At 41.6% G+C, this 22,656-nt stretch overlaps 1 protein-coding gene and 2 non-coding genes across 3 annotated transcripts; 2 read left to right on the plus strand and 1 right to left on the minus strand.

The window, feature by feature from the left end:
• Positions 1-10: 10 nt before the first annotated feature.
• Positions 11-82, minus strand: trnat-cgu (transfer RNA threonine (anticodon CGU)). The gene has a single exon. It is a non-coding gene; the product is annotated as a tRNA-Thr (tRNA).
• An 800-nt stretch (positions 83-882) lies between these two features.
• On the plus strand, positions 883-976 carry trnai-uau (transfer RNA isoleucine (anticodon UAU)). Its single transcript has 2 exons — positions 883-920; positions 941-976. It is a non-coding gene; the product is annotated as a tRNA-Ile (tRNA).
• Positions 977-14,554: 13,578 nt separating this feature from the next.
• On the plus strand, positions 14,555-21,917 carry LOC148664419 (uncharacterized). Its single transcript, XM_088631484.1, has 2 exons — positions 14,555-15,172; positions 18,604-21,917. Exons 1-2 carry the CDS (start codon positions 14,785-14,787, stop codon positions 20,655-20,657), a joined length of 2,442 nt encoding a protein of 813 aa, XP_088487610.1. The 5' UTR covers positions 14,555-14,784; the 3' UTR covers positions 20,658-21,917.
• The last annotated feature ends 739 nt before the right edge of the window (positions 21,918-22,656 follow it).

A 22,656-nucleotide genomic window follows, 5' to 3' on the forward strand; every position in this document is an offset into this window, starting at 1 on the left:
TAAGCAAACCAGGCACGGACGGGGTTTGAACCCGCACTCTTCGGTTTACGAGACCAACGCCTTACCACTTAGCCACCGTGCCCCTGTTTTTTTTTTTCCCATCAAGGCTAATACATTTTGAAAATAAAAAAAATCTTTGTGCACAAATTGCAATGGCAGGAGGAGTAAAACAAATATGATTATGATGTACAGTAATTGTCCACTTGGTGAAATATTCACTTTTTTGGCCCTCTGAATATAGCTCTTCTGTGGAGCTGGCTTCAGACTCTGCTTATAGCGCCCGTTAAATAAAATAGATATTTTATTTTTACAGGAAGACACATTCTGAAATGAATCTCTGCAGTTTTAGAAAAGTTTTGAATGGTGTATTTTATACAACGCACAAACAGTATTATAATTGCAGACTGCAGATCTGTGCAGCAATCGTACTACATTTCACTGTGATTCTGAAATACGTCTAGCAAACATATTCAGGTTTCCTTGAACTTTTAATAAAAAACGACTTCGCTTTCAATCTCTGATGTCACTGTAAACATCGGACGTGATGTTCCGCAGATGTGCAGTGTGTGCCTTCTTGTCTTATTCAAGTTTACTGGATTTTTTAAACGAAAATACAAACTGGACAGTTTCAGACACATGAAGACTCATAAATGTCACTACAAATGACAAATTTGTAGTGTAAATCCGCCGGGCTGATTTACGTGTCTGACCATCTCTCTCCTCCCTCTTTTGCAGTGAGCACTATTTTTTCATTTTCTTCCCTTGTAGTTTCCTCGCTCTTTTGCTGTCCCTTTCTCCCACGGAGAGACGGAAAACGTGCCGAAATCGTTTTCACCCTGTGTTTGTGCAACGTCAGTGTGTGAAGGGAAAGCAGTCACCGTGGCTCCAGTGGCGCAATCGGTCAGCGTGTGGTACTTATACAGCAGTGCACAGCGGAGTCATGCCGAAGTTGTGAGTTCGAGCCTCACCTGGAGCAGCGTGTCCTGTCTTTAGCTACTGAAAGCAACTGTCCACTTTAGATACTGCTACTTATAGGTCGTCCTTAACACTTTATCTAACGGGATTGTAGCCTGTTAGGTATTTGCTGGAAATCCGGTCTAAATTAACATCAAAGGAACAGGTAAAGGTTTATTCCACGTCACACCCGAAGAAGGTTCCATGTTGTGTTTCCTTCTCCTTTCAGCATGGAATAAACCTATACTTTTTCCTTTGCAGCTGACGCAGGTCACTACTTAAATTCCCATCAGCTGTGGACCCCCAGCTGATCTCTACACAGATAGATGAGAGGTATCTTCTTAGATGAGAGGTCTACTGGGACTAAGGGAGCATGATGGGGTACCAAAGACTTGAAAAAGCTCTCGCATTAGATTCTGTTTTTGTTGTTTCCCAGATTTGTTTTTAATGTTCTTTTTGTTTTGAAGTTGTTCCTTTAAGTATTTTTTTTATTTTATTTTCTGTAGTCGTTAGACTACTACAGTGATTTACCTAGGTTCCCGGAAGGCTTCTCGCATCGTGGTTGTTGTGTTTTTGGGTTACAAGTATTTTTTTTTTATTGATAGGACCCCATGCATTACTGTGGGACTAGTTAACTTAAGTTCTTACATTGTACCTGAAATTACCACATAAACTACTACTCTGTTTTTCTTTTTTTTAAATAAAGGCACAAATGATGTTTTTTTTTCTTGCAGCTGATTGGCAATGACCCTACAACGGGTCATTGCAACGAACGTGGCTGCTGAAATTTGTCAGCAGCTCCATACTAAACCTGTTCTCAATTGCAACAAACCTAAAATAACATATGCTGCCCATTAGATGTAACCGATGTAGGAGACTAACTTAAACCACCTCTTCACAGGGTTTATGTAGCTCAGTAGAGGAACAGTCGATCGCATTTGAACTGTTCTGAATGTAGTGGAAATAATATAGTCACAAAGTAACGAACATACGCACTACTCGCTTGAAATATTTACTGTAGCTAAAATTGTTTTCTAGACACCACAACTATTCACAATGAATTTGATGAATACATGTCTTTATTATTAAAAGTGTAATTTATTAATAATTAAGATTAATGTATATCTTTATTAGTAGCTGTATTACCGGTAATGCATGTACAGTCCTTAATATGGGATAGTGAACTTTCAGGTATCTTGGGGAGGTAAGAAAACTGAAATGAAGGAAATACATATTTAAAGGCGGTGTAAGTCTTAAATGTGTTCTGTTACATCTTTGTGTTAACTGAATAGATTGTGATTTGACACATGTCTTTCTCAGGAGACAGCAGAAAAATTGGGGAATTTGCAGGTACAGAAAATAACTTGAACTGAACAGGCAAATGTAAGGTTATGTTAAAGAAAAAAAAACGTTGTCACCTTTTTCAACATGATTATTTAAGACAGTTTATCGGAACCGTATCTCTCCTCGATTCTGTGGCTGTGGTCCAACAGTAACGGTGGTGAAACAAGCAGAATGTGCAGAAAGAATTGGAGACGTAACGGGAGACTCATCCAGTCGATAGAAGGGTTGTGTACGCTGAGAAGTGTAGTTTAAAAGCTTAACAAGCCAGGGAGGAGTCAAACCTACAATCTTCTGATCCGAAGTCAAACACATTATCCATTGCGCCACTGGCTCTGATACCCTAAAGCCACCACTGTGAGCTTTGCGCTGCTATTAGTAATACTGTAGTACTCCAGTGTTCACAGCAGCCCCCCACCACCAGAGACTCAAACCCAGGCCTCCTGTATCACTCAACAGGGACCTAGCCTGTTGAGCTAAAGAGCAATCTCCCTGCAGTCCTGCGGCTGTGGCCCTGCTATTACAGGGAAGGGTAGTGACATCACCGCTCTGGTAAGCTGGCTCTTACACACTCAATGGTGGCCGTATGCGTTACACTCTCCCCCGCTTAACTCACCAACCTTAGCAAAGGGCTATCCCATCCCACCGCTGACACCAATGTAACGCTCCAGGGTTCACATGGGCATCCTCGCCACTGCCACATCAGGTCAGTCCCCCAACGTCAAGGACTCAAACCCAGGCCTCTGGCATCACTCAACAGGGACCCAGCTATGGTGGCGGTTGAGCTATGGTGGCGGTCGCAGGTTTGAGTCCCCGACGGTGGGGGGCTGACTTAAGTGGCAATGGCAAGGGTGCCCGCCTGAACCCCCAACCATTACAATACTATACATCGCTCCGGTCCAAATTTTCTCAATTAGATTCCCGTGTTTTCTAATTGTATTTAGCTACTAGGTCTTTCATTTGGTCTGTTTTAAAAATAGCATCTCAAACGATGTTATGTGTCATGCTGAAATTCACACACGGGGGATGTCACATGAAAGACAATCACAGATAAGATGTTGCGTTTAAAAAGAAATCCAGAGTGGCAGTAGAAAACAAAGCCTTATACACGAGATGCAAGTGCTCTACCACTGAACTAAACTGACAGGCACTTTTGCCTATGGCTCTTTAATTGAGTTAGGGAGAGTGAAGGGTCTACACAGTGTACAATTTAAAGGTTGAAGCAAGACAATCTGATGCCAGGAGAATTCACAAAACGAACCACTGCTTTATCGTTTACTGAGCTTTCAATGAACATCTAAGTGAAAGATAAATTCACTATTTTCACTTTTTGTTTAAAGAACACTTTTATCACGTTCTGCACTCCCGATGGTGTTTAACGGTGCTCTTTTCTACACTCCTGATTTGAGGATCCCCAGCTAAAATATTTTTTAAATACAACAAAATTCCGATATATTGAATAGTATTTATGTTTACATTTATATTCACTCGTGCCAAAAGCTTGTGTTCTCTGCATATATCAGGATGTGGAAAGAGGCCCAATCACATTTGGAGTAGATAGTATTTAGGTCAAAGCTAATTCGAAGTGCATCTCTGGGTGTGTTTGAATTACCTACGTGTTTGACTGAAGGACAAGCTCACGGTGCCATAAAAATTGAGACTCGTCATCTTTTCTTCTACATTCACAGGTTTTACGCTAAAGACAAAAAAAAATTGTTGTTGTTTTCATGCCAGCTGGCACTAATTATTCTGCACCAACAGGGAAGATTAGTATTTTATCTATCGCAATATGTGTGGAATTTGTTTTTAAAAAAGTTGTTCCATAAATGAACACTTCCATTAAAGTTGAGGCAGACACCTGTTGCTGTCCACAACGACCAACTCTGCATGGCAAGAGAGGAAGAAAAGCACTGTGGTGATTTGAACCCAGAAGCTTATTTACTAGACATGCACGTTAACCAGCTAAGCCACAGCACCAACAGAGCACTCTCCTTTTACAGCCTCTTAGACACACCGCTCTGAGATACCTGCGTTCTGTGTGCGCTGAGCCTGCTCGCTGAGCAAGTGATGAGAAATGGCTTTTATCTGGTAATTTCAAGTCCAAGGAGCTCAATATGCTTTTTATGTTTGACATCTTCAAGGAAAATGGTGAAATCGCAGGTGGAAGAGGAAAATGATCCTTGAGTAGAGGAAAGACGACCATCTTGAGCACTAACTCATGTCAAGAGGCTAACTTCTGGGATGAGGTGGTGGAGTGGTAAGGCGATGGACTACTAATCCATTGTGCTCTGCACATGTGGGTGTGAATCACATCCTTGTGAAGTTCAGCAGTTGACAAATGTGCCTTTTTAAACTGGGTGTGCTTTCGTTTCGTCTTTTGCTCCTGTACTACAGCAGTAATATTTCTAGATGTGCATGAACATGGTATAGTAGGCTGACGGCAGGAACACGGGTCCCACAAGCAGTGACAGTATCAGAGGTGTCTGCAGTGTGTTGGTTTGTGAGCACTAATAAAATAACTTGCCGTGGAAGCACGTGTGCCTGCATTAATACAGCTCCATTGAGCAGAAAAAGCAACACAAACACCGACTTGTCAACAGGAAGTTTCCGTAGCTGAAAACACAGCCATTGTGCTCCAGGTGAAGCTTGTGTCGCAGGATGTGAGCCATTGAAGCAGTCACAGGCTGGGATTGATTGGGTTATGTTGATTTGTGTTACAGGGTGTGGGTCATTGAGGCAGTAACAGGCTGTGATTGATTAGGTTATGTTGATTTCCAGGATGGTGTCAATGTTGCCTCTCACTCAAGGGAGTGACTGCAGTTGTCCCAATTAATACAGGAACAGTCAGTAACAACAGTCACACCCAAGTCGTTCAGGGAGCAATTAGGTATTGAGACTTGGAGGTGTGAGGAGTTGCTGAGCCAGTTTTAGCCAGACCAAGGGGTGAACTGATAAGGTTCCATGACACCTAGCTCAGCACTCCCACACCCCTCAAACAACACAAGCTTCCTCCTGGAAAAATACTGGGCAAACCCGATTCTGACAGGGACAGTGGAAACCCCCCTGAAAGGGATTGGCTAAGGAGAGGGATAAAAAGACCTGAGACAGAACAGAGGGGGCTCCCGATTCCCACTGGACCCTGGAGACGACACAGGTAGCAGAAGGGAAGCTGCAGAGTGTGAGACCAGGGAGGAACTTTGCAGAGACTTCTAATACCTGGAGGCTAGGAACTACTGGTTCAGTAACTGACGACAACGGGAGACATTGGCATTGGAACAGAGGTACTGTACAGAGACTTTTAACACCTGAAGGTGAGGAACAAGGAAACTGGCACAATTAGCCGATTCAAACTGAGAGGAATGTAATATAGTCGCAGAGGATTTCTATTGTTACCTGAACAGAGACTGGGGAAATAGGACTGGGTGATACCCCTCTCCTCAAAGTGGGGCATCAGAGACTACAGGTACTAAGTAGAGACGATCGAGTAACCTCTCTTATGTATTTTACAGGAAAGACTGCTGCCCCTCTGTATTCATTTTGACCCTGGGAACGACCTTTTGCTGCTGTGAATTCTGTTTTCGTTGTGTTTTTTGGTGACAGTGAATGTGAATGTAGTTGGAAAATAAAAAGGGCACTTATACAATACAAATGCTTGTCGCTGGTCTGTGTGTGCATTGGTGATTCTGGGAGACAAACAGAACCTGTGGTAATGTAGAGGGGCCCTAGCACCCCGTTTGTACTGCTAGGTGGTGTAGATGTACACGAAGCAGGAACATCCCTCGCCCTTGGGTTCACCTTACTGTGACACCTTCTTCATCTATGTTTTTTGAGTGCACTGCAAATGATCTTAGTATCGAAGTGCCGTCCCACATAACCGATCCAAACAAGCTGCTTTACAGAGGAGCACTGCCGGAGCTTATCGTTGGCAAACTGAAGACCAGGCCGACCTCTTCTGTGACTCTTGAACACTAAATCTCAAGGTTGTGAATTCAAGCTCCACGCTGGCGGGAAATTCCATAGGTAATGATCACATTTTCTTGCATGCTAATCAAAAGAAATATTAAGAAACTTTTCCCGATACCAGTTTTTTACAAAAGTAAAGGCACACGGCACATGTGTGCCACATCACGTCCGAGTTTAGTGACAACTACCTCGGAGATTGTAAGCTGGGTAGTTTCAGATTAGATCACTTTTTTTTATCAAAGGTTCAAGCAAACCCGAATACTTTTGCAAGAGACATTTCAGAATCCCAGTCAAATCCAGTACGATTGCTGGATCCTTCGAATTCGACTGAACTATAGCACAGATCTGCAGTCCACCATTAGAATACTGTGGGTGTGTTGTATAAGCCATACCGCCCAAAATAGTTCTAAAACGGGAGATGCATCCTCGTTTAGGAATGTGGTATAAAGTGAAATGGTCTGGGAAGAATCCTACGTTTGAACAGTTCAAAATAGACGTAAAGGGGTATTTACGGACTCTTTCGAAATGTAAGAACAAGCTGTGCGGACCTTATCTTTAATTACCTTGTGTAATCGTTTTTTATAAAGTGTAATTGTATTATAGCATGTGCCCCTGACGATTTTCTTGATACGTTATATGTGCTCTTGTTTGTATTGTATGTAGTTTTGTTGTTCAAATAAAACGTAAAAGACACAACTTTCCGGATGCGGCTGCTGTAAAAATAAAATGACATCAAGGGCACGCAGAGGTTTGAAGCCTGTTTCATATAAGAACTATATCCAGAGGTGTTAAAGAAGTCGAGATCTCACTACGAGAATGGCAGTATCTCAAAAAAAGCAGGTGCAGTTCGTTACACAGTTGTAATGCCACTAAGTCGGACCAGAAGAGCGAAAGCCACCTGGCTTTCTCTGAGCAAGTAATGTGACAAAGAGACACAGTACAGTGGTAACCGACCCTCTTCCAACTGACTTCAAAAGGGAGGGAGCTGCTTTTTGGCAGTCTCTCGAGAAACTAAGCAAAGTGTTTAAAGACACTTTGTCAGCTTGACATCAAGGCAGAAAACAAAAACTTTCTTCCGTCCACTCAAACCAAATGCGGTTTGCCACCTTTTGCGTTATGCAGGGAATGACGTCTGCCGAGATCACTTTTGAGTCAATGCAAATCGTAGTGTGCCCTCCATTTTAATGTTGGTTGTGCTGGCGTGCTGCTTCTGTCTGTGAAACTTTATGCAATCAAGGCATTTAATGTTTTTTTTTAATAATTGAAAAAAAATGTACTATTTTTTTTCTTAAATATTGATGGTTTAAAAACTTATTTAATGTGAAACGGTCATTGTGATTGTAAAACGGTCAAAATGTTAGTGAAGAAATCAGTAATGTGAGGAAAGGTGAATTGTGGGAGCCTCTTGACTCCCCATGTCGTGCTGTGTTTCTCTCTCATTCTACTTGGAGTGGTGCCATCACTTCTGGATAAAGTCTGTCTTGGGTCATTCCGGACAAGTCAGGTATGACTGTGCTTCACCACAAGAAGAGACACCTCACTTGCGAGGATCCCAACAGTATATTTCCCCTTTCAGAGCCCATGGGAGTGAATTTCATACACAATAAAAAAGCCTAATTTTATTTAGAGGCTTCAGACACTTTTTTAATTAAAAAAGTGACCTGAAACGCCTTAGGTTTCAGGTTTGCTAGAACCTGTAATAATGAAGTGGTCTCAAGCTTTCATTGTCTGATGTAGCTGTCTCTAAAGTTGGACATGATGTTTTGGAGATGCTGAGAAGAACTCAACTACATGGTGAGAAGTCTGGGTTCAGCACCAGCAGATGGTGAAGAACTCTTAGCTGACCCCAACCTAATTTGAACTCACAACTTTCTGAGCTAGAATCAGCTACACTACCACTGTGCCAGACCCTATAGTCTTCTTTAGCTCCCCAAAGGAGAAAAATCAGTGTCCCAAAAAAAGTGCTTCCCAAAATGTCTCTAACAGAAAGGAAAATTTAGACAGGCTTCCATTTCTGCATTAAGAACTGTTTGTGCTGTCCTGTAATTGAGGAAATACACCACCTAAATCAGCAAAGAGTTCTATGTTTGAATAGTTCTAAATAGACGTAAATGGGTATTTACAGACTCTTTCGAAATGTAGGAACATGAAAGCAGTGTGGACCTTGTTTTTATTTACTTTGTTTAATCTTTTTTTCCATAAAGTCTAATTGTATTATTTATGTGCCCCTCACGAATCTATTAATACGTTATATGTGCTCTTGTTTATATTGAGTCTATTTTGTTGTTCAAATAAAAAGTAAAACAAAAAAAAATTCCGGATGGGTGCTGCTATAGAAATAAAACGACATCAAGGGTGCTGTACGCAGAGGTCTGTAGCCTGCTCCACAGAAGAACTTTATCCAGAGGTGTTTTAAGAATTCGAGATCTCACCATGAGAGGGGAAGCATCTCAGAAAAAGCAGGTGCAATCGGTTCCATAGTCATAACGCCACTGTTGGACAAGAGCAAAAGCCACCCGGCTTCCTCCGGGCAAGTTATGAGACAAAGAGACAGGACACAGTGGATAGTGTGGCTGAGTGGTCTAAGGTGCTGGATTAAGGCTCCAGTCTCGTTGGAGGTGTGTGTTTGAATCCCACTGCTGCTAAGAGTTTTTGTGTTACAACCACCAAGTGGAGCAATGTGTTAAAAGCTACTTTATCAGCTTAACATCAAAGCAGGGAGAAAAAAGTGTTTCTTCTTCTCAACATAAATTCTTGTTTCCACTTTCAGCAGGGAAGTTTGTCTACCAAGATCACTTTTGAGTCAGTGCAAATCACAGTGCGCCCTCAATTTTAATGTCGGTTGTGCTCCTTTTATCTGTGAAACGTTGATGTTCTGCATTTTCAAGTCGAGTCATCCTCAGGGGTAGAGCTGATTAAGTCTTTCCGCATAGCACTCCATCAGAAATAACTTGTCTAAGTTCAAAAAAGATTGTGGGTTTCACTTCAAGCAATCACAAAGCATACCTGGTTGGTTACAAAGCTGAACGTTTTTCCATGTTCTGCTAGTGTATCCACTGGCTTGCCTTTATCAGCTGTCTTGGAAAGATAAGCTGTGCTTCGTCTTAGGAAAAATCATCAGTAATTTAATTCTGTGCGTCTGGCCGTTATTTAATGTATATAAAAATCTTGAGTTCATAGATTTATCCAAATATCAACAGCACCTTGTAAACCTGTCATAAGAATTCCTTCAATCCAATAGTTTCACTCCAGGGAAAAGGCAGGGAAACATAGGGAATTCTTATTTAAAGACAACATCCGTATTGGATTGCATGTAAGCAGGCACCACTCAAAATTCCTAATATGATTTTGAATTCAGTTTTGCAGTGCTTTAGTGCTTTACTACTTTCAGAGAGTCCTTTATTGACCTTGCTGAAGCAGAGAAGCGACATCATCACAATTGTGACCAGTTTTTCTGCTGTTTCTGGTTAATAATGATTATTATTTTGTATTTTGATTAGTATTTTTCGTAGCGTTCTTCCTCAGCTTTTAAGTTATTTGGTGAGCAAGAACCACTGAGAACGAGTCTGAATCAATCAAGAACACATATGGTACTGCTGTCCTGTGTAAAACTGCTTCGTCCTAATTGAGCTTTTCAGTGTTGAAGAAGACGTTTCCAATTTCGATTGCTGGTTTCAGAGGATGTGCTACAAGATCACAGATTCAATTGAAAAGATTTGGAGATGCATTGGCTGGGATTCAAACCTGGCTCAATTTCATGAAGGCACCTATACTCAGCAACGAGAGGAAAGGAGAAGGGGCCAGAGGTAGTGTGGCTGAATGGTCTAATATGCTGGATTTTAGGCTCCACTCTCTCAGGGGCGTGGGTTTAAATCCCACTACTGCCCAATGTTTCAAGACCTTACTTCCTGAGATTTGTAATATGGTCAGTAAAAGCACTTTATGTAAGTATCTCTTATGTCAGCGCTACAAGTCACTTACTGCTCCACAGATCCGGGGTTCAATCCCTGGCATCTGCAGTTGTTTTATATTACTGTACTCACATCACAATCTTCTGTTGAGTGAGAACTCTTTGCTCGTGTTCATAGAGAGACAGGTTTACCTTTTGAATCTCACCCGGGATTTCCTGAGAGATCATTCAGCGAGCGAGTCCTCCCTCTGGACACGGCATTGAGCTGAAAGCTGCACGAATTCCTCACTGCGTGTCCTGTACTGTTACAGGTGGTCCAGCGTAAATGTGCAGCACAGTGACATGAACACCTTGAACTTTTTCTGTATGTGAAGGAAAATGCAAAAGAGCATGTAAAGTATTGATCACATAAAATATCCATGGTACAACTCGAGCAAAAAGTGAAGCACAAAACAACGACTTTCGATGATTACAAGAGATTCAAGAAACACAACCGTCTGCAGATGGGTTCAGATCCTGAATGCTTAAGTCAAAAGAACAAAAGCGAAGTAAACTCTCTTCATTGTCTTATAGTTTATGAAATAAAACAATTTCTTACTTTCTTAATAATTTCTTACTGTTGATAGACGATTTATTGAATTTTAACAGATTCACAATTACAAACATTTGGGTTAAACTGTAATTCACATACTCTAACGAAGAGAAACGTTAGTGTCTTTCGGTGTGTGAGCCCATTTCTCAAAAAATAAAAAAATAAGTTATATAAACTGAATTGTTCTACTTTCTAGGCTTGCATAGTCTTATTCATATTTCAGTTAAATCTTTTCTTCTGTAGTAATTTCAGTTGATATTATATTAATCCTGATTTACAATTTTTGGATATGGTTCATCTTAAATAATTTGTAATTAGTTTCAGTTTTGGAAAATCGCGCCCAGAAGCTACTAAAACTGGTAATGTTTGCATAATGTGTAATGTAATAGTAGCATTTTTGGTGGAAAACAAAGAGTATTTCTTGGTATGAATCCCAAAACTTCATAGGCAGCGTTCTAGGACTTTTTGCTTCAGATAAAGCTGTCAATACATCATAGATTTCTACTCCATCAATATCAGCAGTGTTATCACTACCAAACGCTAAATATAGATCCTGGCAATACTTTGTGAGATCTTCGAAAGAAAATCCAAAATTCTACTGAAGCAATCAAATTTATACGTTTCTTTTCGATCGAGAAGAGGATCATTCCTCTCAAAACTCAAAACATGCCTGTCTTTTCTTTTTTTCAAGGACAAATGGATTATTGAGGTGTAAAGATGGGTTCAAAAACCAAAATCATCTGCTATTGCTGCTGTTTCTTTGATAGTTTCTTCAAATCCTTCAACTGATCATTGATATCAAGGAATAATATCATACAATTGTCGCCGTGCATCCTCAGCTAAAATGTTTTAAAAAGTGCGACAAAAGTACAAAATAACAACATTTATGGTTACTTCTATATTAAAATGAAGGTAAATATACCAAGATGTTAAAATACAATTGTACAGTGCTAACCTAATAATGCCTGTGAAGTTTTCCAACAAATTTGAACTGTAATTCTGAAATATTATATCTGAGAATGCAAAGAGAGTACAAAGATCAAATTCAATCAGTGAAAATACAACAGTAGTTCACTAAACTAAGTTTCTTCCCTGAAATGATTTGTTTGCGAAGCACCAAGCACCCTTGAATGGATGGCGGAAATCAAATATACAGATGGATTGAGAGTGTGCTTTCCAACTTTTGTGTAACATTTTCTTTTGATAAGGCAGAGTTGTTTTCACAATCTGGATTTTATTAAAAGGAGTGACATCAGTGTAAAACAGCTTTCCTTCTTGGGGAACAACGGTTGTGTTCCATATTTCTTATTATTTTAGTTTCAAGATCGCAATTTAGTGTGAAACATAAAAGCCAGCTGGAAAATCTGTTACACGTCATTTACAATGGCCTTTTAACTAATAGCCCGTGCAGGGATCAAACCCCAGCTGTTAGTACGAGTTTCATAAGGCTCTGCAACATGCACATGAGAAACTAACCTCTGCTTCTTCATTATATACACAGCGAGCTATATTTGCAAGCTTACTGCCCCCTACAGGCTCTGTATTTGATTGTGGTACAAGACCGCCCGTGGAGAAATGAAGTGAGGAGGGTGTGTTCATTAAAAGGCTCAGCGTCCCTGGGAGGGCTCAAACCACCACCCTTTTGGTTAACACCCGAGCCACAAAGACTCATGTACAGCTTAACACATCTCGGTCTCAGTGCAAGTGATACACTCCGTAAAAGTTTCGGAGATTCATTTGTTTTTAAAGGAAAATCACCAACAGCGGCCAAGATTTATTGGAGTTTTTTCATTCTATACTGCGATTTCTGAAGGGTACCCTGTGAAAATATGAGTTTTGACAAGAAGGGATGGACATATAAGGTCAGAAGGCTGGGGAACTGGACCTTATGGTGAAGGCTGCAGGTTCAGCAGCAGAACCTGTTCAATATCAGTTGACTCCCATGTACTTAAAACACTCAATTTCCGTATTTAGAGTCAGACGTGCTACCGTTGCACCATGGGGTCCTTAATGAAAAAAAAAAACAATCAGTGTTCCTGGATCTGTTGTCGAGAACAACACCTGCTCAAGAGCTGCGCAGCAAGAATAAAATGTGGTCTGGGAAGAAGAGACTCTGTTTGGAAGAGCGGCGCTCCTCACAGGAGGAAAAAAAAATTTGCGACGCTGATGGGGGCTTAAAAGTTACTGTTTGGCGTGACCTCGTGGCGCAACAGAAGCGCGTCTGACTTCACATCAAAAGGCTGCGTGTTCAAATCACGTCGAGGTTTTTCAGGTTCTGGTTGTGCTGAACATGGAATTCACACCATGCAGTTGAGTTCTATCTGTACACCACATAGATAATCTGAACAAAATAGAGTAATACAGATCATGCATTTAGTAGCTCACACAGTGAATACCCTTGAATACAAGAGAAAAGGCACGGTTCACATCTGTGAATCATCACCTCTGTCTTTAGAGACAGCTACATCAGATCTCAGTTTCAGATCTCCTTTATTATATAGTAAAACAAACCTGAAAGTTGAAGATTTTAAGGACACTTGTGTTTTATTAAACAGTGTCTTAAACCTGAAAATGTAATTTGAAAAAAAAAACCGCTATTGGACATTAGCTGGTGCCTTTTGTAACGATTTGTTATTTAATGCTGGAAAACAAAGGAAACAGACCCAACGTTCGCTTTCAGGTGCGGTTCCTTACATAATCTATTACTGAAGAGCCTGATTAAAATTTACACGAACCAGCTAGAAGTCGAACCTACAATCTTAAGATCCAAAATCAGATGCGTTATTTATTAAAACTCTAGTATATCACATAACCTGAATTCCCCCATAGTGTGCTCAGCGCCGCTACTAGTAATACACCGCCCTGTCTAAAATTTCAAAGTGAGAAACGTGTTTTCTGAATTTTTATGAGTTTTAAAATATAATCTCTTTAAATCAGACAAAGGGTTTATGTTTCGCACTGGAATTCCGATTGAGAATTCAAAGAAAGACTGTTTTCTTCCATAATACCGTGAAATTATCACATCCACCAGACTCTCCAAGTTCTCCAGACCTTGCTGGGTGAGCATTTGCTCCGTTAAATAAGGTCACGTATCGTGTTAAATCATTTCTTCTCAACACCACAGTTCCTGGTGCACGTTTTCTCTATGAAAAAATACATTTTTCCCCTTGCACGATTTCTCGTTTTTTTTATCAAAGCGTACAGAAAGAAGATAAAAGTAGAAACAGTGTCGCAAAAGAACTCTGTCGCTGTTGGGATATGTCAAACGCATTGAACATGAAAAATGCTAGATAAAAGCCATTTTCTCTTCGTTTCTCAGTGTCGGGGCTGCTACAGTACATCAGGAAAATAAAGTATATGCTCAATAGAGGGGTTGTCATATTTTGTCTGTTAATCAAACATAAACAACAATTATGGAATATGGACAAATTCAAACAATTTGTGAAATATGAAATAGAAATCTTGCTTATCAGTGCAGAAGAAATACTGCCAGTTGGCAAGAAACAACAGCATTTTTTTCTTTAACCAAAAACCTGCATAGGGAGATCAAAATCCACTTGAAAAAATCCACTTGAGACGTTTTCGTTGGGGAGGAGGGTTGTGGAAGGGCAAAAAAATAAATCTGTTCCGTTACGAACGGCGAAGGTCGCAGGTGATTCACTCCTCTTAAATAGGTCGCGCTAGGAGGTGCAGAGAAGTTTATATCCGGCTGAAGAAACTCCTCTTTCTCAGCTCCGCTTCTCTATTGTTTTGAAGCTGCGGCCGCGCTAACGAATGACGTCATTTTACTGCGCGACCCTGCATGTATTTCACCCACGTGTGGGTGACTGAATAATTTTCTTTAAAGAAAGTTGTTGTTTTTCTTTAAAATAACTTCAGGTTCTGAATACGTAACGTCTTGTCGACTGTGTTTATGCTTGAACAGAGCACAGCCCTGACAACAGGATCTGTGAAGAATAAAAAATAAGTTGTTCTGTTTAAACTCCGGAAGTCAGCCTTTGTTTCTGACCGACTCTGAAGAAGGATGGCGGAGTGCTTGTTAAATCTGCAAACCCAGCTTGACTCTTTCATGCACGTTTTGCTCAAATCGATCGTGTATGAAGTGTCAGAAGTTTTTGGAAACAGGATGTCTGACTCCGAGAACGAGTTTCAAGACAAACTCCGCAATATGTCCCACATCCTGGTGAGACGGGCCGTGTTTAAAATCACACAGTGTGTGGAGGACAGTGTCGGGAGTGAAATGGCGCAACTGAAGAAGGAAAACGAGAGCCTGAAGTGGAGATTGCAGCTGAGGGAGAAGGAGTCGGGAGCAGGAGGAGATCAGGAACGGACAGACAGTGTTGGACACACGCTTCCCTGTGAAGTCTCTGCAGAAATAAAAGAAGAAATGGACACAGAACTGCAGCTCTCAGGTCAGTGTGGTGACTTGTATGAAGTCAGTATGTGTGTTTAAAACCAGTGTCTATAACTTCCTCACTGGTGAGATTTTTTAAATAACAAACTTTATTTTAAAGAAAACATCTCGCAAGAGTAAACATTCTCGTTATCTAACAAACTATCAAACTGTCATCAAAAAACTTTCCTCACTGGTGAGAATATAGTGGAGAGATGCAGAGTGAAGTGGGAAAGACTTGTGTGATGTAGCAACGGGATACTTTACTGGAAACTGAACTGTTTTGTCCGGTTACGGTGCTGAAAACACCTCGTTCACATTTAACAATTGTTCCACTGAATCAGTTTGTAATCCAACATCATTATGAAACAACATTTATAAATATTGTATTGTAAACGTTTTATTGGTCTAGATTTTATATGTATACTAATGATTGTGTATATAAAAATTATTTCAATTGTATTACCGTCCTCCACGGTCTGTGTCTGTATTAACTCGTCTGGAATATTAATCCAGTGTGTCTGTATTAACCTCTCTCTCTAAGTGCATTGTTTATGTTCTGTACTGTGCAGTAAGTGTGTGTGAATCAACCCCTCTCTCTCTCAGTGCAGTGTTAATATACCGGAGTGTCCAGTCAGTGTGTCTGTATTAACCCCTCTCTCAGTACAGTGTTAATGTACTGTAGTGTTCAGTCAGCATGTCTCTATTAACACCTCTCTCTCAGTGCAGTTTTAATGTACTGTTATGCCCAATCACTGTCTGTATTTACCCCTCTGTCTTAGTGTAGTGTTAATGTACTGTAATGTGCAAGCAGTTTGTTTGTTAACCCACCTCTCTCTCTCAATGCATTGTTTATGTGCTGTAGTGTACAGTCAGTGTCTGTATTAACCCCTCTCTTTCAGTATAGTGTTAATGCACGGTAGTGTCCAGTCAGTCTGTCTGTGTTCACCCCTCTCTCTTAGTGCAGTGTTGATGTGCTGTAGTGTCCAGTCAATGTTTCTGTATTCACCCCTCTCTCTTAGTGCAGTGTTGATGTGCTGTAGTGTCCAGTCAATGTTTCTGTATTCACCCCTCTCTCTCAGTGCAGTTTTTATGTCCTGTAGTGTCCAGTCAGTGTCTGTATGAACCCCTCTCTCAGCAGTGTTAATGTACTGTAGTGTTCAGTCAGTGTATGTATTAATCCCTCTCTTTCTCAATACCGTGTTAATGTACTATAGTGTCCAGAAAGAGTCTGTATTAACGTCTCACTCAGTGCATTGTTAGTGTGCTGTAGTGTCCAGTCAGTGTCTGTATTAACCCCTCTCTCTCAGGATAGTGTTAATGCTCTGTAGTGTCCAATCAGTGTGTCTGTGTTAACCGCACTCTCAGTGCAGTGTTAATGTACTGTAGTGTCCAGTCAGTCTGTCTTTATTCACCCCTCTCTCTCAGTGCAGTGTTAATATACTGGAGTGTCCAGTCAGTGTGTCTGTATTAACCCCTGTCTCTCTCAGTGCAGTGTTAATATACTGGAGTGTCCAGTCAGTGTGTCTGTATTAACCCCTGTCTCTCTCAGTGCAGTGTTAATATACTGGAGTGTCCAGTCAGTGTGTTTGTATTAACACCTGTCTCTTTCAGTGCAGTGTTAATGCATTGTAGTGTCCAGAAAGTGTCTGTATTAACCTCTCTCTCAGTACAATGTTAATGTACTGTAGTGTCCAGTCAGTCTGTCTGCATTTACCCCCCCCCCCCCCCGACCACTGTTAATGTACGGTCTGTATAAATGCCTCTATCTCAGTGTAGTGTTAATGTACTGTAGTGTCCAGTCAGCATGTCTGTATTAACCCCTTTCAGTGCAGTGCTAATATGCTGCAGTGTCCAGTCAGTATGTATCTATTAACACTTCTCTCTCAGTGCAGTGTTAATGTACTGTTATGTCCAATCAGTGTCTGTATTTACCCCTCTGTCTCAGTGTAGTGTTAATGTACTGTAGTGTGCAGTCAATTTGTCTGTTAACCCACCTCTCTCTCTCAGTGCATTGTTAGTGTGCTGTAGTGTCCAGTCAGTGTCTGTATTAACCCCTCTCTCTCAGTATAGTGTTAATGCTCTGTAGTGTCCAGTTAGTCAGTGTGTCTGTATTAACCCCTTTCTCTGATTGCAGTGTTAATGTTCTGTAGTGTCCAGTCAGTCTGTATTCATCCCTCTCTCTCAGTGCACTGTTAATGTAAATGTAATGTGATTGTGATATTATTACAGTAGACTTACTTTTTACATGGTAGTTAGGTTTCTGACAAAGCTAAATCAGAACACCCCCTTATACCCACTTATTCCGCTGTTTAAACAACCCAAATTGATCGTCAGTGTACTAGTACGCGTGTGTGTAGTTTAAAGCTTTTTAGATCACATGGCCTCAGCTATCACTACTATGCTGATGATACTCAAATATACATCCATACCAAACCTGACGCTGATGTGTCTGTCTCTATTCTATTTAGTTGCATCTCCCATATAAAATCTTGGATGACTCAATATGTCCTTCATCTTAACTGTGACAAGACTGAAGTCATGCTTATTGGCACCACCCATCAACTTTGTAAAACCAATGCTGTAACTCTATCTGTAGATTTTCTTATACTTGAGCTTCAGTCTATATTAAAAAACTTGGGGATGATATTTGACGTTTGACCCATATGTGCAGCATGTTGTCAAAACATCTTTCATTCACTTCAAAAATATTGCTCCACTACGCCCTATGTTATCACTAACTGTGGCTGAAAAGAGTTGTCTAATCTTGGATCGACTACTGTAACGCTCTACTCTCTGGGGACTCTAAATCCACATTGAACAAACTTCAGTATGTCCAAAATTCGGCAGCCAGAATCCTGACAAGGTCTAGTGCAAGTGTTCACATTACTCCTATCCTGGAGTCCTTGCACTGGCTTCCTGTCAAGTTGCATGTCGACTTAACAATCCTCCTGCTCACCTATAAGGCTCTCCATGGCTTGGCACCTCAGTACCAGTCTGGGTTATCACCCTACTCCCCACCTCACAACCTTCGCTCTTCTAATTGTGTTCTCCTATCTGTCCCCAAATCCGACTACAATCAATGGGTGACATGGCCTTCTCCTGTTATGCCCCCAAGCTCTGGAACTCTCTCCCCAAGGATATCAGAGAGTCACCTTCTCTAAACTCCTTCAAATCCAGACTCAAAACCTTCTTCTTTAGAAGACCCTTCATTGAACTATTCTTTACCCCTCTGCTCCTACTGTATTTAGTACCACCATCTACTGTCTCCTCTAACTGTGTGTTCTCATCATGCTTATTTTGTGTATTTTTTGTTGTTGGCACTCGGTAAAATGCTTTGAGAAGCCACCTTTAAAGGCGCTATATAAAATAACTTTTTATTATTATTATTATTATTATTATTATTATTATTATTATTATTATAAAGATTTTGTCTTGTTCTGTTTACAGGCTCAGAGGCCAGTGCTCTCTCTGAGGCTGGGGAAAGGGCTCCTCTTGAACAGAAGCACAGTGAGGAGGAGTGGGGCTCCAGTCTGATGCAGGAGACAGAGCTCACTGCTCCAGAAGGGAAAAAGACTCTCAGTGAGCAGCACACAGAGAGCAGACAGATTGTTGAGGTTCTGGACTCTGTGCCCATGATGAAGATGGAGTCTGAGAGTGAGACACCTGGGCTCTTAGTATGTGATGATTTTACAAAGAAGATGAATAATCTGGACTCGAACAATATTACACAAGGTTGTAATGAACTGGGCTGTGTCTCTGTACAAGAGCACAGTGAAGAACTGGATGTCTTTAATCTTACAGAGCAGGACATGGAGCCCCAGTTGATTGACTGTGCAGAGCAGCAGACTGATGTACCTGGTGAAGAGAACATTGTAGAGATACAGCACCGAGAGGAGAGTCAGTACAGGGAGGAGCAACATCAGCTCCTACAGGGCTTGATAATTAGGCCTTGTTCTGTTCAAGTGGAGAGACTGTCATTGCACAGTCTCAAACAATCATGTAATCCGTTAGCATCTGATGACTTTACACACAGGTTTAATAATCTGGTTACTGAGAAAATTGTTGAAAGTTTTAATGAACTGGAGAGTGTGTCTGTTCTTGGGCAAAGAGAGGAACAACTGAATGAACTGGGCGGTTTTAGTCTCAGAGAGCTGGAGAAGGAGCCCCAGATGATGGGACATAATGAAGAAAACAAATCTCACTTTCATCACACAGAGCAAGACCATTCCATGGAGCATTTGCAGAATAAGAGACCACAGGACGATCAGGGGATGAGGAAGAATCACTCAAGGCCTTGCTCAGATGGAGTGGACAAACTGCCATTATGGCACAGGGAGGAGCAGCGTTTCTGTCAGTCTAGCATTTCAAAACCCTATCAGCACCTTCACACAGGAGAGAGACCTTTCAGCTGTAGTCAGTGTGGGAGGAGTTTTAGTCAGTCACATGACTTAAAAAGGCATCAGTGCATTCACACAGGAGAGAGACCATTCAGCTGCAGTCAGTGTGGGAAGAGTTTTAGTCGGTCAAGTAACTTAAAAACCCACCAGCGCATTCACACAGGAGAGAGACCGTTCAACTGCAGTCAGTGTGGGAAGAGTTTTAGTCAGTCAAGTAGCTTAATTATCCACCAGCGCAGTCACACAGGAGAGAGACCATTCAGCTGCAATCAGTGTGGGAAGAGTTTTAGTCGGAAAAGACACTTACAGTCACACCAGTTCATTGACACAGGAGAGAGACCTTTCAGCTGCAGTCAGTGTGGGAAGAGTTTTAGTCAGTCATATGACTTAAAAAGGCACCAGTACATTCACACAGGAGAGAGACCATTCAGCTGCAGTCAGTGTGGGAAGAGTTTTAGTCGGTCAAGTAACTTAAAAACCCACCAGCGCATTCACACAGGAGAGAGACCATTCAGCTGCAGTCAGTGTGGGAAGAGTTTTAGTCGGTCAAGAAGCTTAATAGCCCACCAGCGCATTCACACAGGAGAGAGACCATTCAGCTGCAGTCAGTGTGGGAAGAGTTTTAGTCAAATAAGCCACTTACAATCACACCAGCGCATTCACACAGGGGAGAGACCATTCAGTTGCAGTCAGTGTGGGAAGAGTTTTAGTCATTTACAACTTTTAAAACGACATCAGCACATTCACACAGGAAAGAGACCATTCAGCTGCAGTCAATGTGGGAAGAGTTATAGTCAGTCAAGTAGTTTAATAGTCCACCAGCGCATTCACACAGGAGAGAGACCGTTCAGCTGCAGTCAGTGTGGGAAGAGTTTTAGTCAGAAAAACCACTTACATTCACACCAGCGCATTCACACAGGAGAGAGACTTTTCAGCTGTAGTCAGTGTGGGAAGAGTTTTAGTCACTCGCACCTCTTAAAACGACATCAGCGCATTCACACAGGAGAGAGACCATTCAGCTGCAGTCAGTGTGAGAAGAGTTTTAGTCAGTCAAGTGACTTAAAAATCCACCAGCGCACTCACACAGGAGAGAGACCGTTGTAGCAACAAGGTTTATTAAAATACAAGAATTAAGTTTGCTGCTCCCTTGCCACTCCCTCTCTCCTTCACCTCAGTGGTGCTTGATAAAGAGTCCATTCAATATGGTTCACAATTAAGGTGTTTTTCTAGCCGATAGAGTGTCCTGCTAAGGAACAGCTCCCAAAAGCTGGTACACATCAACCACCTTAACAAATGTCATTTCTAGTGACTAAAAGTCTGAGATTCCAAGGGAAAATGTCATTCAAAGTTGGTTTATGACCCTAAGGTCAGAGTGCATTATTACTCATCATCAGCCAATCAGGAACTGGTAGGGCAGGTTAACCCCACGTGGGTCTCTGATCCCCATGAAACTTTCAACCAATGAGCGACCTGCAGTTCCTCCAGGTAAAAACAGGCAACAAAGAACCCCTGGGCCGGCTGGACACCTCTCGAGCACAGTTCCCAAGAGCAGGACATTCTCGCAGCGCGCCTGCTGGACTTTCAGCCTTGGAGCACCTCCTGAACATCCTCCGACTCGGTCCAGACCTCCACATAACGGCCACTGTGTCCGAATGGCAGGACTTTCCTTTGTTCTAAGAGTCGAGGGCGAAAGTTGCCAGCATGTAACCAAAGGATCCACCCGAAGTTAGCATCAGCAGCAAGCCTCATGAACAGGTCGGAACTGTGGACAGCTGAATAAGAATTCAGGACTAGCGCTTCATCAGGAACAAACCGGTCTTCATCCTGACCTGCTGGGACCTGCAGTCACTTTTCCTCCTGTGCACAAACTTTGCTAGTTTCAGCCAACACTAACTAGCTGGTCTTCAGAGAGCCCACTGCTAGAGCATTGCAGGAATCTCTCCCACGATGTCGCAAGCTGCACTGAGCACTGCCTGGCACAGAGCCAGAGAGTGCCGATTGGACACAGGAACAGCCTGCCACTGCTTCTTTGTGTCCACGGGAGATCTGAATTCCCACAGATTGGATGAGTATTCAACATTCTGCATTACAGCTCGAGAATTCAATTGTTATCCCAACCAGTTGATATCAATTTAATTCCTATGAGTAATGTACTTGTTTTGAGTATCTAGTGTAGAAGTTGTTATCCAAGTTCATTTACGAAACGGTCTAAATGAATGATATACTGAATGTATGTCCTCTTGGTAATTGTAACTCTTCATGATTAAATATATACCTTTTGTATCCTGCTAATCCTCAAGATAAGATCTGTTATGTTTATATGCACATTTTATGTATTAATAAATATATCCTCGTGTATTAGTACCCGTGTGTGTGCGTTGTTCGAGTTATCCCGCAAGGCTGGATTCTAATCTCATCAAAAGAATCATTTTGTGACTTACTGCCACAATTAATAATTGTCCCAGTAAATGCCCAAACCCCTACATTACTGGTGCCTCTTGAGAGAATACTTCAGGTGTTACCCCAGTGTCCTGGCCAAATTTCTCATTGGCCCTTAATAATAATAATAATAATAATAATAATAATAATAATAATAATAATTGCTTACACTTATATAGCACTTTTCTGGACACTCCACTCAAAGCGCTTTACAGGTAATGAGGACTCCCCTCCACCATCACCAATGTGCAGCATCCACTTGGATGCCATAGTGCGCCAGAACGCTCACCACACATCAGCTATCAGTGGGGAGGAGAGCAGATTAATGTAGCCAATTCATAGAGGGGTTTTAGTAGGAGGCCATGATTAGTAAGGGCCAATTGGAAATTTTGGCCAGGTCACCGGGGTTACACCCCTACTCTTTTCGAGAAGCGCCCTGGGATTTTTAATGACCACAGAGAGTCAGGACCTCGGTTTTACGTCTCATCCGAAGGACGGTGCCTGTTTACAGTATAGTGTCCCCGTCACTATACTGGGGCATTAGGACCCACATGGACCACAGGGTGAGTACCCCCTGCTGGCCCCACTAACACCTCTTCCAGCAGCAACCTTAGTTTTTCCCAGGAGGTCTCCTATCTAGGTACTGATCAGGCTCACACCTTCT

Source organism: Lepisosteus platostomus, chromosome 5, assembly GCF_059453375.1.
Source record: "Lepisosteus platostomus isolate fLepPlt1 chromosome 5, fLepPlt1.hap1, whole genome shotgun sequence".
NCBI classification, from domain to species: Eukaryota; Metazoa; Chordata; class Actinopteri; order Semionotiformes; family Lepisosteidae; genus Lepisosteus; species Lepisosteus platostomus.

Excerpts from the sequence above, each read along its gene's own strand:
- LOC148664419 (XM_088631484.1), top strand. The coding sequence starts at position 14,785 with ATGGCGGAGTGCTTGTTAAATCTGCAAACCCAGCTTGACTCTTTCATG. Across the intron at positions 15,173-18,603 it reads CACAGAACTGCAGCTCTCAG|GCTCAGAGGCCAGTGCTCTC; the intron begins GTCAGTGTGGTG and ends TTCTGTTTACAG.